At 45.4% G+C, this 15,608-nt stretch overlaps 1 protein-coding gene across 1 annotated transcript in view; it reads right to left on the bottom strand.

Annotated features, from left to right (window-relative positions):
* The window catches only part of LOC144781776 (uncharacterized), a 660,484-nt gene extending 647,050 nt beyond the window's left edge, over window positions 1-13,434 (bottom strand). Inside the window, exon 1 of the mRNA XM_078660772.1 lies at window positions 9,980-13,434. Within this exon, the coding sequence (XP_078516898.1) occupies window positions 9,980-12,920 (2,941 nt within the window). The 5' untranslated portion in view covers window positions 12,921-13,434. The remainder of the gene's footprint in view (window positions 1-9,979) is intronic.
* Between the last annotated feature and the right edge of the window lie 2,174 nt (window positions 13,435-15,608).

The following is a 15,608-nucleotide window of genomic DNA, read 5'->3' as shown; positions in this document are numbered from 1 at the left end:
GACTTTAACATGGTGTGGGACAGAGACATGGACAGTTCGGGAGCACGCAGGGCAGACTCGGGGGTTTTTTCGGATGAAACGCAACGACAAATAGAGGCTTTGGGGTTGGTGGACAGCTGGCGTTTTACACCCGCATACTAGGGACTATACATTTTTTTCTTCTGTCCATCGTTCTTACTCCCGTATAGATCATGTTTTTGTTAGTCAGGCCCTCAGGGGAGATGTCCGATTGTCCAGTGTCTTTCCACTCTCGGTATCTGACCATAGCCTGGTGGTTCTTGGACTGCAGTGGCATGTTGGGGGGGACGGTTGGCTAAAGTGGTACTTCCCGGCGGCGTTGATACGGGATGAGGTGTCTTGTAAGGAGCTGCGGAGGGCTATAGGAGACTTCATGGCACTTAACCCGCCTTCTGATACCTCAGTGTATGTCACTTGGGATGCATGCAAGGCCTCCTTCCGGGGCACCTGCCTCGCCCTTAATGCCAACCTCAATAAGCTTATGAGGAAGGAGAGGGAGGCCCTGGAGGCGGAGCTTGCTATTTTGGAACAGGCACACAAATCAAACCCGTCTAGGGTGACCCTCCGACCGTTGACGGCGGTGAGAGGGAAATTGAGGGCCCACTATAACAACCGGGCTGAGTTCACCCTCCTACGCCTCCGACGCGTCTCCTACTCTCAAGGGAACAAGGTGGGGCGGCACTTGGCCCGGCAACTTCGCGATAAGCGCGAGAAGGACTACATTGGGGGCATAAGGGACCGCGCGGGTTCTGTGCGGCACAGTGATGCAGACAAGGCGGCTCTTTTTGGCCGCTTTTACGCTGATCTCTATTCAGGCGACACCCTTGACCCAGAGGCTCAATCCGCGTTTTTGAATGGTCTCCCAATACCTCAGGTCTCCAGAGAATGGAATGACTTGCTGTGTTCCCCCATCACTAGGGAGGAGGTACTGGACGCCATCAAGGCTTTGAAACTTCACAAGGCCCCGGGCCCAGACGGTTACACTGCCCTGTTTTACAAGACGTTTGCGTCGGACCTCTGCGACTACCTGGTCTCCCTCTTTAATAACATGGCATCGGAGGGAAGAACGTCTGAGACTATGGCCGAAGCCTTGATCACCGTCCTCCCCAAACCGGGGAAAGATCATACCAAGTGCGCTTCTTATCGCCCGATAGCGCTCCTCAACCTGGACGCTAAGTTATATTCGTCTATAATCGCAGGGAGGTTACAGGACTTGATGCCGGCCCTGGTGCATCCGGACAAGTCCGGGTTTATAAAAGGTCGGCAAACTCATGACAACTTGAGACGCGTGATCCATCTGATCGAGAAGGCTAATAGATTTCATATCCCGGCGGTGTTAGTGGGGCTCGACGCGGAGAAAGCTTTTGACCGCGTCGATTGGGGCTTTCTACATCGCACCCTGGAGGCCTTTGGGTTTTCACCCCACTTCATAAGAATGATTGAGGCTAATTACAGCAATCCCACGTCTAGGGTGATGGTTAATGGCCATAGATCCGGGCGCTTCCGTCACTCGCGTGGAACACGTCAGGGATGTCCTCTCTCCCCACTCTTTGCTTTAAGTATTGAACCATTGGCTCTTGCGATTCGGGAGAGCGAACATATCTTGGGCCTCCCTTTCTCAGGTGAACAGCATAAGATTTCGCTGTTCGCGGATGACGTGCTACTCTCGATCAGAGATCCGGCGCTATCGTTGCCCTATGTCCATACGGTGCTCTCTGACTTTGAGATGGCGGCGGGTTTCAAAGTCAACCTCGACAAATCGTATATTCTGAACTTGACTCTTCCTCCCGAGGAGGTGCTCCGACTTCGAGCGCTTACCCCCCTGTCGTGGTCGACTTCATCCTTGCTGTATCTGGGAGTGCATCTGACATCTACCCTAGGCACCCTATTTTCGGCCAACTTTCCACCGATGTTGACAGCGATACGCGCAGAGCTAGAGAGGTGGAAGTCGAAGTACATTTCTTGGTTGGGTAGGATTCACGCGCTCAAGATGGTCCTCCTCCCGAAACTTTTGTATCTTTTCCAGGCACTGCCCATACCGGTGGAATTAGACTATTTCCGTCGGCTTAAGACCCTGATGTTGAAGTTTGTTTGGCAAGGCGGCCGGGCGCGACTTTCCTATGCAGTGCTTCGCCGTCCACGAACGGAGGGGGGGGTGGGGTTCCCAGACGTGCACTTGTATTATAAAGCGGCACAATTGAGGATACTAGTGGAATGGTCCCAACAGCTTTCAGAAAAGCATTGGCTCCATATGGATCGGTGTGTGGCCGGAAGATCCATTTGGGATCTGGCCTGGAAACCCAAGGCTGACCGACCCAGGAATGCATATATTAGCACTCCAACAAGCACGGTATTAAAGGTCTGGGACACACTCAGTGGTGATGACCGGTGGACTACCTTCCCATCTCCATTTACTCCTATTCATTTCAACCCGGCTTTCCCTCCAGCCTTGACTGACGGACCCTTTGGCGTTTGGAGGGAGGGTGGTTGCCGAGCCCTTACTCACCTGTTTCATGGGGCGACACCTCTCACCTTTCAAAATTGTATGCGAGATTATGGTGTTCCGCCCACTGAACGCTTTCGACACCTTCAACTCTTACACTGGGCGACATCGACAGAAGTGGGGAACGCCGCTACTAGACCGCTGACGAAGTTTGAGGCTTTTATTCTCCGCACGTCCACGATGAAGGGAACGATTTCCTTCATTTATGGGTTGTTACTGGACACCGCAATATCCCCCCGCCCTCGTTACATGGACCACTGGGAGGCTACCCTTGGTAGGGACATTTCTGACAACGAGTGGAGGAGCCTCTGGCGGGATGTGGCGGCACATAATCATTCAACAGATCTCAGGGAGGCTCACTTAAAGCTTCTGTTTGACTGGTATCTATACCCCTCTAAGTTGCATCGGATCTTTCAGACTACCTCGGATAGGTGTTGGCGGGGCTGCGGTATGTTGGGTGATTTCCGCCACATTTGGTGGGATTGCCCCACCATCCGACCTTTTTGGTCCGAGATCCTGTCCCACATTAAGGATGTGCTGGGTTATCCGATTCCGAATTCAATAGAGTATGTGCTATTGGGGCTTAGGGGCCCGTTGCTGGAACATCAGACTAGAGCTGATAAACGCATGGTATGGCTGTGTTTAGGGGCGGCCAAGTTGACCTTGGCGGCCGCCTGGAAAAACCCGTCTGCACCGGCCATCTCGCTATGGCACGCGCGGTTGTTGAGTATGGAGAGAATGTCAGATATATTTTTGGGGAATTTTAAAAATGTCATGTTTAACTGGGGTCCCTTGGTTAGATTTTTGTCTCGAGGTCTACCTTCTGCGGTTTGCCCCTCAGCGCTTCGTGCATTACACCTCTTTCAAATTTAACCGCCTACATGTATGACGTTGTGCTGAATGGATGCTGGTCGCCGCCACCGGGGGAAGGGTGGGGGGTGGGGGGTTGGGGGGTGTGAGGGGTGTTGGGGTGGGGTTGTTGTTTACTCTTAGTTGCGACTTACTACGCATGTGGAGATGACCTGCGTGGCACTCCTGTATAACTGTGATCCTGGTTGGGGACCCCCCCCCCCTTCCCTTGTGAACTTTTGGTCACCTGCTACGGAGTTGGCGCACCTTCCAATCAGTACTGGTTGGCGAACAAGGACATTGCCATGGGCGTCTAACAGCAAAGTGTGCCATCTTCTGTTATATGACTTTGATTTCTACAGCAATATTTTCAGCAGCCCCTGTGTGGGGATATGTGGCGGATTGTCGCCTGTTCCTTTATTCTTATTCTCTCTCTCTTTCTTCTTCTTCTTCTTCTTGCTCTTTCCTCGCTTTTTCTACTTCAAATCTTGAATAAATAAAAATTAAAAAAAAAAATAAATTACAAACTATAGAACCATCTGCGTAGGGGATGGAGCTGAGCTACCTAGCTGCCTAGACTGCCGGAAGGCTCCCCTGCATGGATGATCTGCAAGCTGCTTTATTCCAGCCTGAACCCCTGCGTGAACTCCTGGGTCCTATGTCGCGGTGTGGAACGCTGCTTTGCAGGATGGGTGACGCCGATGCATCGCGGCGTGGAGGATCTAACCGGAGGACACCACAGATGCCACATCGATCAGTGGAATAAAGGACTGCTGCCTCGGAGCGCACTCTCTTCATGTGGCTCCGCTCATCTTCATCGGAATTACTGCTGCTCTTTCTCCCGCTGGGTCACAGTGAGAGTCCCGAGGCGGCACCAGGAGGATCCTTTCTGCCAGCCGGTAAGCCTACGCAGCGGGTGCTCTCCCGTTTATGCAGTGACCCGCGGGGGCCTAGTACACTGCCGACGTGACGTGAAACTTCAGCACGGAACGCTGGCTTACAGTTTGAATGGAACTGTAAAACAGCCAGGACTTGCCGGACTCTAAAATGGCGCCCAGACTCAATTTCTTCAATGTCCCCATGAGTGGCCTATTGAGGACTTATCTTGGTTGAAGTTTCAGGCTTCTGTCCTCTACCCCTCTTCAGTCTATGGCTACTAAACCACATTCCTTCTCATTTCCTGCCATCCTCGCCAGCTCCTACCGCCCGGCTTTTGATTCTAGACTTTTGATATCCTCCTGTTCCTCACTCTATTCTGGCAGAGCCTGAAATGCATACATGGCCGACTCCCGGTGGAGCTGCTCTGACAGTTATAGGGGAGATTGGCTCTGGCACACCACTGTGGCCATCACCTACCCAGCCGGACTTAGGACATCTGTCTCGTTTTCTTCCCCGCTGCTGCCTCCTTCCTGTGGATTACCAGCTTTCCCTGGTCTTTCTGATCCTTATTTTCGTCTTTGTTAAATTAACCCTGTATTGTATATGTATTAAATCTGTAACTATGGTTAAACTTTTGCAACTTATAACAAGCTGTTTTCCTCATGTAAAGCGCTCTGATACCTCTGGGTCTAGCCAGTGCCTTAATCCACTATTTCTGACCTGCCTGGCCTTAAGATGGCAACTATCCACGGACTCCTCTTCAGATTTGCTCCCGCCAAGAGGGCTGTTTGCAGGAACGAGGGGTTGCTCACAATTCTGCAGACTTTGGAACTGTCCCCTCCATTCTAAAACTATTTTACAACGCATTACACCATTATCCCTAAAGTTACCACCATGGTGTGTGCCCTTTACCAAAGCACTCCTTTGTCCCCTTGTTGGGGAGGGATCCAGCATTTATCCCCTGGAGTCTCAGAGACCCCTCCTGAGAGAGTCCACAGCGTCAAGGGAGCCACACACAGCGGTGGTGTGGGAATGGCGCCCCTTGATAAAGCACTCCTTCTCCCCTTGTTGGGGGAAGGATCCAGTATTTATGCCCTGTAGTCTCAGAGACCCCTCTGAGAGAGTCCACAACATAAAGGGAGCCATACACAGTGGAGTTGTTGGAATTACACCATTTCCCCCGGGACCACAGCACTCCGGATGTCAGACACTGTTTTCCCCGTTTCCCAGGTTCTGTTTCCTTCACCCCCCCTACCTCTTTCCTTCTTTTCATTCTTTGTCTACCTCCCATGCTCCTTTCCTCTCTCCCCTAAATCTTTCCCCTTGCCTACTTTTTCCCTTACGTATATGTTTTTAACTCATGTAATGACGCTCCATCATCTTGTAACTATGCTCTTTAACTGTGTAACTTGTAACTATGTAACTATGCTCTGATAAAATTGCTCGTCCTCATGTAAAGCGCTCGGATACCTCTGGGTCTAGCCAGTGCTATATAAAACTTTTCAAACAAATAAAATAAAATAAAATAAATAGCTAATAAGTCTCTAAATCCACCAATTATGGTTTATGAAGACCAGCCAGGTGAACTTATACAAAGCCGAACATGCCTTTGCCTCCTCTATCAGAGGTGTAACAGAGACAGTCTCATAATGTATGCTGCTATGTCAGACCCATATTTTTTCTTTTTCCCCTGAAACTTACAAGCTTTTCAATTTTTTGCACATTTTCGCAGACTCTTTTGGGCCACCTTTTTGGATTTCTCCCTAGTTAATTATAAACATTTATTTACTAAGACTCACTGTTGGAACAACATGCCCTACTTCTTTAAGCGAGTTCTTTTTTTGCTAAGTTGTTTGGCGGGAATACACTATTTCCTGCTAAAGCAGCTCTCTGAAAGGAAAGGTCAACTGCACATAGACAATGTCTGCTGTGATTTACTCTGAGAAAAGAAGCTTCCGAAAGGCACTTTCGTTTCAGACCCGGGACTAACCAGACCCTGCTGCTATTGGTACATCTGGAACATGCATCCGAGTCTGTTTCTTCATGGGTAAGAACAAGTCTGAATCGTCCTATTGAAATAACAGTGGCTTGTAGTGTCAGAGTCAGACATAAGGAATCCACAGGCATGGGCACATAACTTTGAAGCGTTTTACCTCTCACCAAAGACTACAGGATGGCCAGGGAAGAAAACGTATTGATCAGTGATGATAGCCTTAGTTTTGACTGCCAAACACATGCCATCTCTGAACCACCTTTTGCAATTTTTGCTTCTTCATTGACCCATTGCGGGGTCCACCACTTGGTTGACGTACCAGCTGGCCTGATTCAAGATTTAAAAATATCTTTGGGATGAGACAAACGATTCGGGCCTGGGGACTTTCAACAGTTTCTGTGGATTACAATGCCACATGACTCCGGTTCATCATCTATTTTGGTCCCAGATGAGTGCGGAGCTGCTGACCGCATGCTAAGGCACAAGTCAGCAAGCTGTGCCCATGTTGGACAACAGACACCACTAACCCTAAACTTAGAAGTGGGCTAACCTCATTAGAATTAGCAGACAAAAGTTCCGGATACATTGTGTATAGATTGTCCTAGAAGTTGCTTTGTTCCTGCATTAAGTGTTTGCGTACAGTTTGGTCACAATCAGTATAGTTTTATGACAAGTAACAAAGTAACTCAGATTAGGCAGGACAATTACGAGCTTGCTTTCAGCATTGTCTTGATTACAGTACTTAAGTGATGATATTTAAATATTTCTAACTATTGCTTACCGTACCAATGTTTACCTAGTTGATGTGTTGTAGTATTGTTGTGTTCTTTTTCTTGACTGTGCTATGTTAGTGAATATTTAGTAACTGAACAGCATTAAGCATGCATAGCAAGAGTCCATGTTTTAACACGTATACTGAGTTATATTACAGTTTTCATTCTCAACTTATATTTTATGTTATTGCAGTGTTGTGCAAACATCTGTGCAATGACAACTACATATGTATTGCAACTGTGATAATATTATTGTAATGTACCTAGATTCACCCTATTTCACCTCCCATGAGCTCAGCCTTGGCTGTATGCCCAAACATGGCTAGGAGGCAAGAAGGGTTAGTGAGGTCAATGTTGTAATCTTCCTTCTCCTCTTCCCATCCTTTTCCCCTATGGTACATTCACCTCCCCCTCCTTCCTTGGAACGCTCATGAGCTTGCTTTGGAATGTTGGTTGATGTCCGTTGTTCAGTTACGGAGAGCAGATGACGAGAATAAAGACGCACTTAAACTTACCTCGCCTCAGTGTCTCTTCATTATAATAGTCAGGCAAGTAGATGATGATATGGTTAACAGGGAACCCTTTCAGTCCTTTTGATAGTGCTAGACAGTCCCTACGCCATCAAATACAGGAGAAAATGTTTGCTCAAATCCTGCGCTGTATCCAACTAAATAATTTTATATTTCAAGAATTAAGTTGCTGCTACTGCCAACATAAGCTAGACTCAACCACAATTAGTGTTCATTTGGTTGCCAGGTCCCAAGCCTTACATCCTTTTGATCACGAGGTGAACACAAACTGGAAACTTGCCTGCATTTCAAATGTCTATCAAATCAGTATCTGAAGATTTAAAGACTGGGGAGATCGAGTTTCATTACAATCACTTGCTGAACCTTTAGATTTAAGCCTCCCTCAAAATTTACTGAGAGAAGGCAGGTTGGAGTTGAACCATTTAACAAGCTCAACCAAAGCACAAAAAGGCTCACAAGCTGACCCTCTGCCCCTCCCTCCCTAAAGCAAAGAGCCCAACGCTTATGTATTCCTAACCCAGCACATCTAGGGCTCCTTCTAATAGGCATTTGATAGAACATTCCACAACAGATATATATCCAAACATCTCCTTGCCTACAAGGCCACTTATCCATACACCAAACTATAGTTAAAAACATTTACATGCAAACATGCTCTTCTGACAGCTGTTATAGTGCCGCAACACAGCAAAAGTCAATAATGTCACAGATGATATACTAGCTCTCAAAAACTAGGATACCCAATACATTACTATGATGTGCTGCTTAAATATTTATACTATGAACAAAGCAATGTTCCCTATCCATGCCAATCACATGGTCTTCTCTAGCTAGTAATGACGATGCTAAAACTGTCACGTTGCACACTGTGCTCTCTCCTATAGGACTATCACTCCCCTTCAGGAAGCCTGATGAAAATCAGACTTTAATATCTGCAGCCTCTGGATCAGAACAGCATTGCCAGAAATAAGATGCACACATCACTGCATCCCAAGACACCACACATGATCACACTCACACTATAAACCATCATGATCACACACGCCCTCTACATAAATATGATAGCCCTTAATCAAGGTTCCATCTGAGTCCCAACAGCACTTGATGGAAGAATGTCATAACACATTATAATTCCATATAAACCTTCAAATGGGATAATAAAATAGCATATGTGAAAACAGACCTATTATATATTGATGCGCACAATATATCAATTTAGCCCCAGAGTTGACAAAATGCAGCCAAACTAACAGCACTATAACTCACCACAGTAACATACTGTAGGAGTACTCTGAAAATAAACCATAACACATCACAACATCATGTGCATCACAATTACCAACATATACTGGGATGCCTAAAAAGAAACTTCTACTCCAGCTGAGTAATGAATAACAGACCACACCAACTGCAGCAAAAATGCACTGGCCATCTGTATAGCAATTTCATGACAAAGGACACAAATCATTCCCAAGATCTAACGTAATTTACCATCACACTATTATACACAAACCACTTCTAGACCTAAATGTTATACCTGCTTACTACTAATATATGACAAACTCCAACAAACATCAGATTCAATCGAATCAATGGCATTCCCAGTGTCATAAGACAAGGCGCCAAGTCTGAAAATGTGCTAGGATTCCAAGGAAGTGGCCATTAGTGACATACAAAAAGTTTGAAAAAACAGAAAAGCATGGATCTAATGTGATGTTCAGAATATTTGATTTAGGGGTGAAAATCAAAACAGTCCACAAAAACATTAACCTTGGCATATCAATTTCAATATCTGAATGAGAAAAAGAAAGATTATTGTCCGTAAAGTCCACTTTAATCAAGGTCAATATTTTTACACCATAAAGATGGAACAAACAAATGGTGAAGATCTAGTAGATTCGTGTGGACTTGGCATGGACATGTATTCTATCTTCTACATGTTGACTGATTCACAACAGCGCTGTTTCAGGATTTTTTTCCCAAATAAAGTTTTAATGATTTTCCAACTTGTCACTGGAGTCATTCTGGGTATAAAATAGAATAAATCATATTTTATTATGAGGGCTATCTTTATCAATTGTATAAATACATAGCAGTCAGCTGTGTGTTTCAAATTTATTACAGTGGTCCTCAGGATGGTCTCGCAGACTAGGAACAATAGAGACCAAAACGTTGATGCCAAGTCCCACGCTTCCCATGTGAATCTACTGGACCTTCATTTTTTTTACCCTTATTGTGTAATGATACTGACTTTGATTAGAGTGGACTTTATAGACATTAATCCAGATAAGATACGGTTCACGGAAGAATTATAGTTGCATTTCTACAGTGAGCAACAACTGATGCCTCCACCAACAAACTCTTTTTTCCCCTGTAACCCACCATGGACTATCTAGTCCAAGAAAAGAGAGACCTGAACCAGACCTGGACTCACCTCCTGGGAGCACAGAGCCAGTATCCCCCACCAGCAGGTTTTCACTTGTGTTTGCAGATTCATCATCGTCCAGGTCCATTGGGCTGCCTGGATACTCCTGAGCACAGTCCTCTTGCTCATCTATGGTGTCAGTCTCTGGTAAAGCCAGTGCACCCCAAGCAGGAGTTCCAACTGCATCTGTTCTCAGTGACCCTTCAATTCCTTTAGCAGTTACTGAAGTCAAAGTCCCAGATAGCATTTGCTGATCATTCGCTGACACAGATGTAACCAAATTACAATCCTCAGGTGCCAACTCCTCGGAACCAGATGGGGCCAAAGTACCCTCCTCTGCCTGCTCTTCTGAAACAAATGGCACCAAAGGGTCTTCTTCAGTGACTTGCTCCTTCAAGCCAGCAAAGTTCTTCAAATTCCTCGCTTCTTGTTTTCTGAGCAATAATGGGGTATTAAAGCTTCCTACAATCATCTGGTTACCAGGAATGGCCTTTCCCAACACACTATCCTCTGCCACTTTTTTATGGAGACTGGGCGTGGCTCTCCCAACAACCTCTTCCGCTTTCAAAGCCTCCTTAATCACCAGTTTTTGGGAACTGCCAAAGGAATCTGGTAGATTATTTGTGGTTTGATTCAAGGAACTGGCTCTAGCAGCCAATTCATCGCAAACAGTAACGTTTTCCGGTGCAGATTCTGCCTCTTGATCATCTTCTGTCGTCATATGACTGTTAAGCACTTCCAGCTCCTCTTCCACTGTACTCTTTCGGAGACTCGCAAAAGCAAACCCCCCTTCTTCTACTGTGTGCTTATTAGTTTTGCGCAGTACTTCCGACTCTTGTGTTGACTGGTTTTTAGGGAAGATACTGCATTGCGGTTTTGCTTTGACCACTTGCTCGCTAGAGCCGACTGGGGTCTCCTTTGGAGCGCCTGACGTAAAAGTGCCTGAAGACTGCAGTTTGTGTACTGCTTCGCGGTTCAGAGTGACAGGCACCTCTGGAAACGTTTCCACTGCATTCTTCTTAGACCTTGCCAGATCTACAGAACCCTCTTCTGCTGGGTGGTTTACAAGATTGATTGCTGTTCCCTGCCCCTCTTCACCTTTATAGTTCTGGAGACTTGTCAAAGCAGGCTTGCTGTCTATTTCCAAGACCCTTTGAGGACTGGCTAAAGCTGGAGAGAATGTCTCTACTGTCTCTTTCTTTGGACTTGCTAAGATATGTGGAGGGTCCACCTCTGCTGATCTATTAATCAGATCTGCAGTGTTCCCTAGTTCATTCCCCATAGACAGTTTTTGTGGAGTTGCCTGTGTTTGCAAAGAATGGGACTTTGCCGTAGCAACGGGAATCACGGTGAGCTTTAAGGCATCTGCTTTAACTGGACTCATTGAAACTTCAGATGACAGGGTTTCTCCATCACTCCGAAGCTCTGTAGAACTACAGAGGGCTAACAAGACCACCCCATCTGCTGTCAGCTTTCTGGACCCTGAATCAGTCTGCAAATAAGAAGAACCAGACAGCCCTGGTGTTTGCAGAGGTTCCTGCAAAGACTTATCCATCACTAAATTTGAAGAGCCTTGCATAACCACTTCCTTGGTCCCCTGCTTAGGCATTTGTGGGCCACTATGTTTAGACTCCACCTTTAAGAGACATGCAGAGTCTTTGCTATCCGGTCTTGGTTCATCTTCTTTTGCAACATGGACCATATCAAACGCCATCTGATTAACATGACGTACTGTTGAGACTTTCTCTTTTTCCTGATCTGTTAGCAACTTTATAGGACTAGTTGGGGCCATCTCAGCTTCCTCATCTGCCACAAGGTGACTCTGAACTGGTTCTACAAATCTTGCCACAGAAGTCATTGGAGCCACTTCCCTTTCCTCTTCAGACACGTTTATGTGGCTTTCATAGTTGACAGGACTACCTGGAGCCATTTCAGCTTCTTCATCTTCTTCATCCTCTTTATCAGCAGCAGGTTTCACAGCCCCTGATGGCACAAAAAGTGCTCTTTTCTTCTCCTTTACATTAAAACCCATTGCCAGGGCCAACTGGGAATGTTCTGCACTTGCCACGTTTACTGAACTGATTGGGTTTGAAGCTAGTAGAGGCACCTTAACAGGGCTTCCAGCTGCTGAACCTGGAACCACTTTCATGGGACTGGCTGGGGCGGACTGCGCCTCTTCGTCTTCAGCTACCATCATGAGACCCCATTGAGCGAGAGGTTCAGTATCTGCTGATGCCATCTTCACACAACTAGTCGGAGCCTGGTGCAAATATTCTGTTCTTGCAGGGGCTGATTGGGCATCTTCTTCTGATCTTAACTCGATTGATTTTGGCAAAAGGACATATTTCTCGAGGGACCTCGAATGATCATCCAAGCTTCCTCTATTTTGGCATTCTTCCTCCTGGTTTTCCTCCACAGCAATACTGCTGGAGCCGATTGCATCTTGCCCTTCTAGCTTTACGGTGCTCAAAGTGGCTTCACATGTCCCCAAATCCTGAGTGCCTGAGCCACCTCCATCAAACTCCTCTTTCGTCAGCCCTCCTGCAGCATTAGCAGGGGTCATTTCAACTGCCGCTGCCTGGCACCCCTCCAATACAGCTGGAGGCACACCTAGTTTATGCAATTCTTCCTGGCGCCTCTCAGTAAAACTGGCTGTAGTCAATCCTTCAAGCCTTTCATCAGACCCTTCCATTACTTTAACTACGATCGCTCCAACCCCACTTTCCTCCACTGGATTTATAGTTCCTTGTTGCGCAGCACCATCTGGGGTTATCTCTGTTTCCTCCTCTTCTGTGGACCCCAGGACCTCGACCTCTTCCTCTTCCGAGACTCCGGCCGCCGTCATGTCTCCTAAGCCTTCCTTTTCGCAGGGTTGACCCCCAGACCAAAAGGCTGTCTGTTCACCCCGATTAGCCGCAACTGAGCGCTCGTCCTCCCTCTCTTCAGCCATCTTGCGAAGACCAAGCAGTAGCTCGTCCCCTCTCCCTAACACTCATGAACCACCGAAAGCACGGGGCTGTAAAGGAGCGGAGACCGAATGGGAGACAGTGGCGGCTGCGGATGAAACGTCACGAACAAGCACTGACAAGGGGACGGAGAGATACCGTACCGTGTTAATGAGGTGGATAAACATGGCGGCCATTTTAGAATGTTCAGAAGACTATTACATAAATATATAATAATAAACTGAAAACGTAATTCTGAGACTCATGTCCAAAATATAATGTGATATAACTATTTTTAATTGTTAAAACGTAATGTTTGACAAGTAGTGTTATATCTTAATCTAATTAGTGAATAGGTTTCTTGAAAACTTATCAACTTCGGTGTGGTTTACCTTCGAACAAGACTTAATATTCGCAATTTTCTTTTTAAAATCTTGTTTCTTTCTTATTAAACGATACCCTAACAAGATGGCCGGGCTTTTGCCTGCGGGAGGGGACAGTCTACACTACAGACTTGCCATTTCACCCCTTAAACGAGGAGAATATAAGCCATCTGAATCTCACTTGGTCTGCCATGTTCCATTGGGATGATGTACTTTCATTTTCCTTTATTTTCTGACAATAACACAGATTCCGGCGCTGCTTACTGTATTGGTTAGGGTCGGAAACAAGAAGTTAATAGTGAAATAGCTGGGGAATAATTTCGCTATTGCCATTGGCTACTAGGTTAGTCGCTACTACAATAGAAAGAGGACCAGTAGTGTGCATGGGACTTTCCTAAACATTGCGGAAGAAGCACTGATCTAGAGACTGTTTTATTGTAATGTAGATTTTCCAAGTAATTTAAGAAGGAAAGTCTTAATTGTATTAAAACGATGGAGGTGAGTATTATGCTTCTCTAATCTTACATTTATTTCAATAGCAGCAGTAGTCAAAAAAAGATAACAACTACAAATCCCATAAAGATTCGAAACAACTAGCCAATGAGAAACAAAAGCAGTTATAATAACAGCCAATAGGGTGACAGCTTTACCTATAATACCAAGCCTTTTTTAAAACATTTTTTTTTATTTAATGCATTTTTATAAAGCGAGGACTTTATCCGAAGGTTTCAGAGCACTGTACAATAGAACCAGTTACGTTACATGAGAGAACTGTTTGGAATGGAACAAACAAAAATAGCATGCCATAGAATCAAAACGACACAGGCATAAGGCACATAATCTCAAGCACAGCAAGCACATGTACAAGCAAAAATATGAATATATATGACAAATTTTACAATGACTAAAGAACTTCCTGGCGAAAAATAGTAGGCCATAGAATCAAAACAATGCAGGCAAAAGGAACACAATATCAAACGCAGCAAGCACAGGATGTACAAACAAAAATATAAATATGAGCCAGAGGTTTTTAAATATTTTTATTTATGCTTTTATTAACATTGCATATTCAACTTACCATTCCATTCGATAACTTTATTTCTGTCACCAAGGACCATAAAAGTACATATAAAAATACAACATAAAAAAAATAAAAGTGGTTATATACCATTAGACACTACAAACAATCAAGATCATCTATATACAAATTATTCAAACTGTAAAATTAGCGAATTATTCATCAGTTAAAACTGCATTAAACATTGAGAAAGTTATCGAGGAAGTTCTTTGCATACAATACGTATATTCCTCCTGGACAATCAAGTTATTAAAAAACTCCCACGTTAATGCCACATTCCATGAAGGAAGCGTGAAACAGCGAAGACAATGGGAGGATGGGTATCATATCTTAGGACTCGAAGAGCTTGAGTACAGATTCTAAGTCCTACATTTCTACAAATTGGTAGGACCCAACGTCTCCTTGCAACCTGGTAGGCAGGGCAGGAAAAAAGGACATGGATTTCATTTTCGAGATTATGATTACAAGCTGGGCACACGGTGCCCTTAGTCGTGTCCCATTTGCTGGTAAAAAACCTAAGCGGAAGGTTACCCATCCTAAATTGTATATATAGCTTTCTCGCTAATGCAGGGTAAACTATATCTAAAAAATCTTCCTTTATGTAGCCTTCCTTAACTTGGAGAAACTCGATAGTTAGTCTACCCACCGAGGAACTTGCATACAAGGACAATAGATTATAATACCTGTAGTGGGAAACCAAGTCCGCCCTACTTAACGCTGGGCAGGCTACACCAGGTCTTTCCCAGAGTTCCGGCAACCCGATCTTTAGCATAGTTGCCTTAATATGGATTAGCCATGGGATTTTCTTTGTATTCAATGCTGCCCAAACCTCCCAAAATTCATTTTTATAGGAAACTAATTCTGGGACTGACCATAATCGTCTCCAGTACAAAAGTGGTAGTAGTGCCACTTCCTCTTCAATGGGGAGTAACCCAAGGTCCATACGAAGAGGAACCAACGGAGTGCTCATCGGTAGACCCAAAATATTCCTCATAAATGTGTGTTCTACCTTCATCAGGCTAGATGGCTTTTGATGCTCCCACAGTTCTGCCCCGTACAACGACGCTGCTGTGGCCTGTAATTTATCATTTTCAACTTACATAACACTCCAGGAATATCGCAGTACAGCTTTCATTTTCCGGCATCATAGTGCATCTGCTCTCCTCCCTCAGCCCACCACCCCCCCATCTGTCTTTTTTATTGCTATCACACTCATGATTCAGTCTATTTAT

The sequence above is a fragment of the Lissotriton helveticus genome, chromosome 9 (genome assembly GCF_964261635.1).
Source record: "Lissotriton helveticus chromosome 9, aLisHel1.1, whole genome shotgun sequence".
NCBI lineage: Eukaryota > Metazoa > Chordata > Amphibia > Caudata > Salamandridae > Lissotriton > Lissotriton helveticus.
Note: the sequence above shows the minus strand (reverse complement) of the source record. Positions and strands in the feature narration are given on the sequence as shown.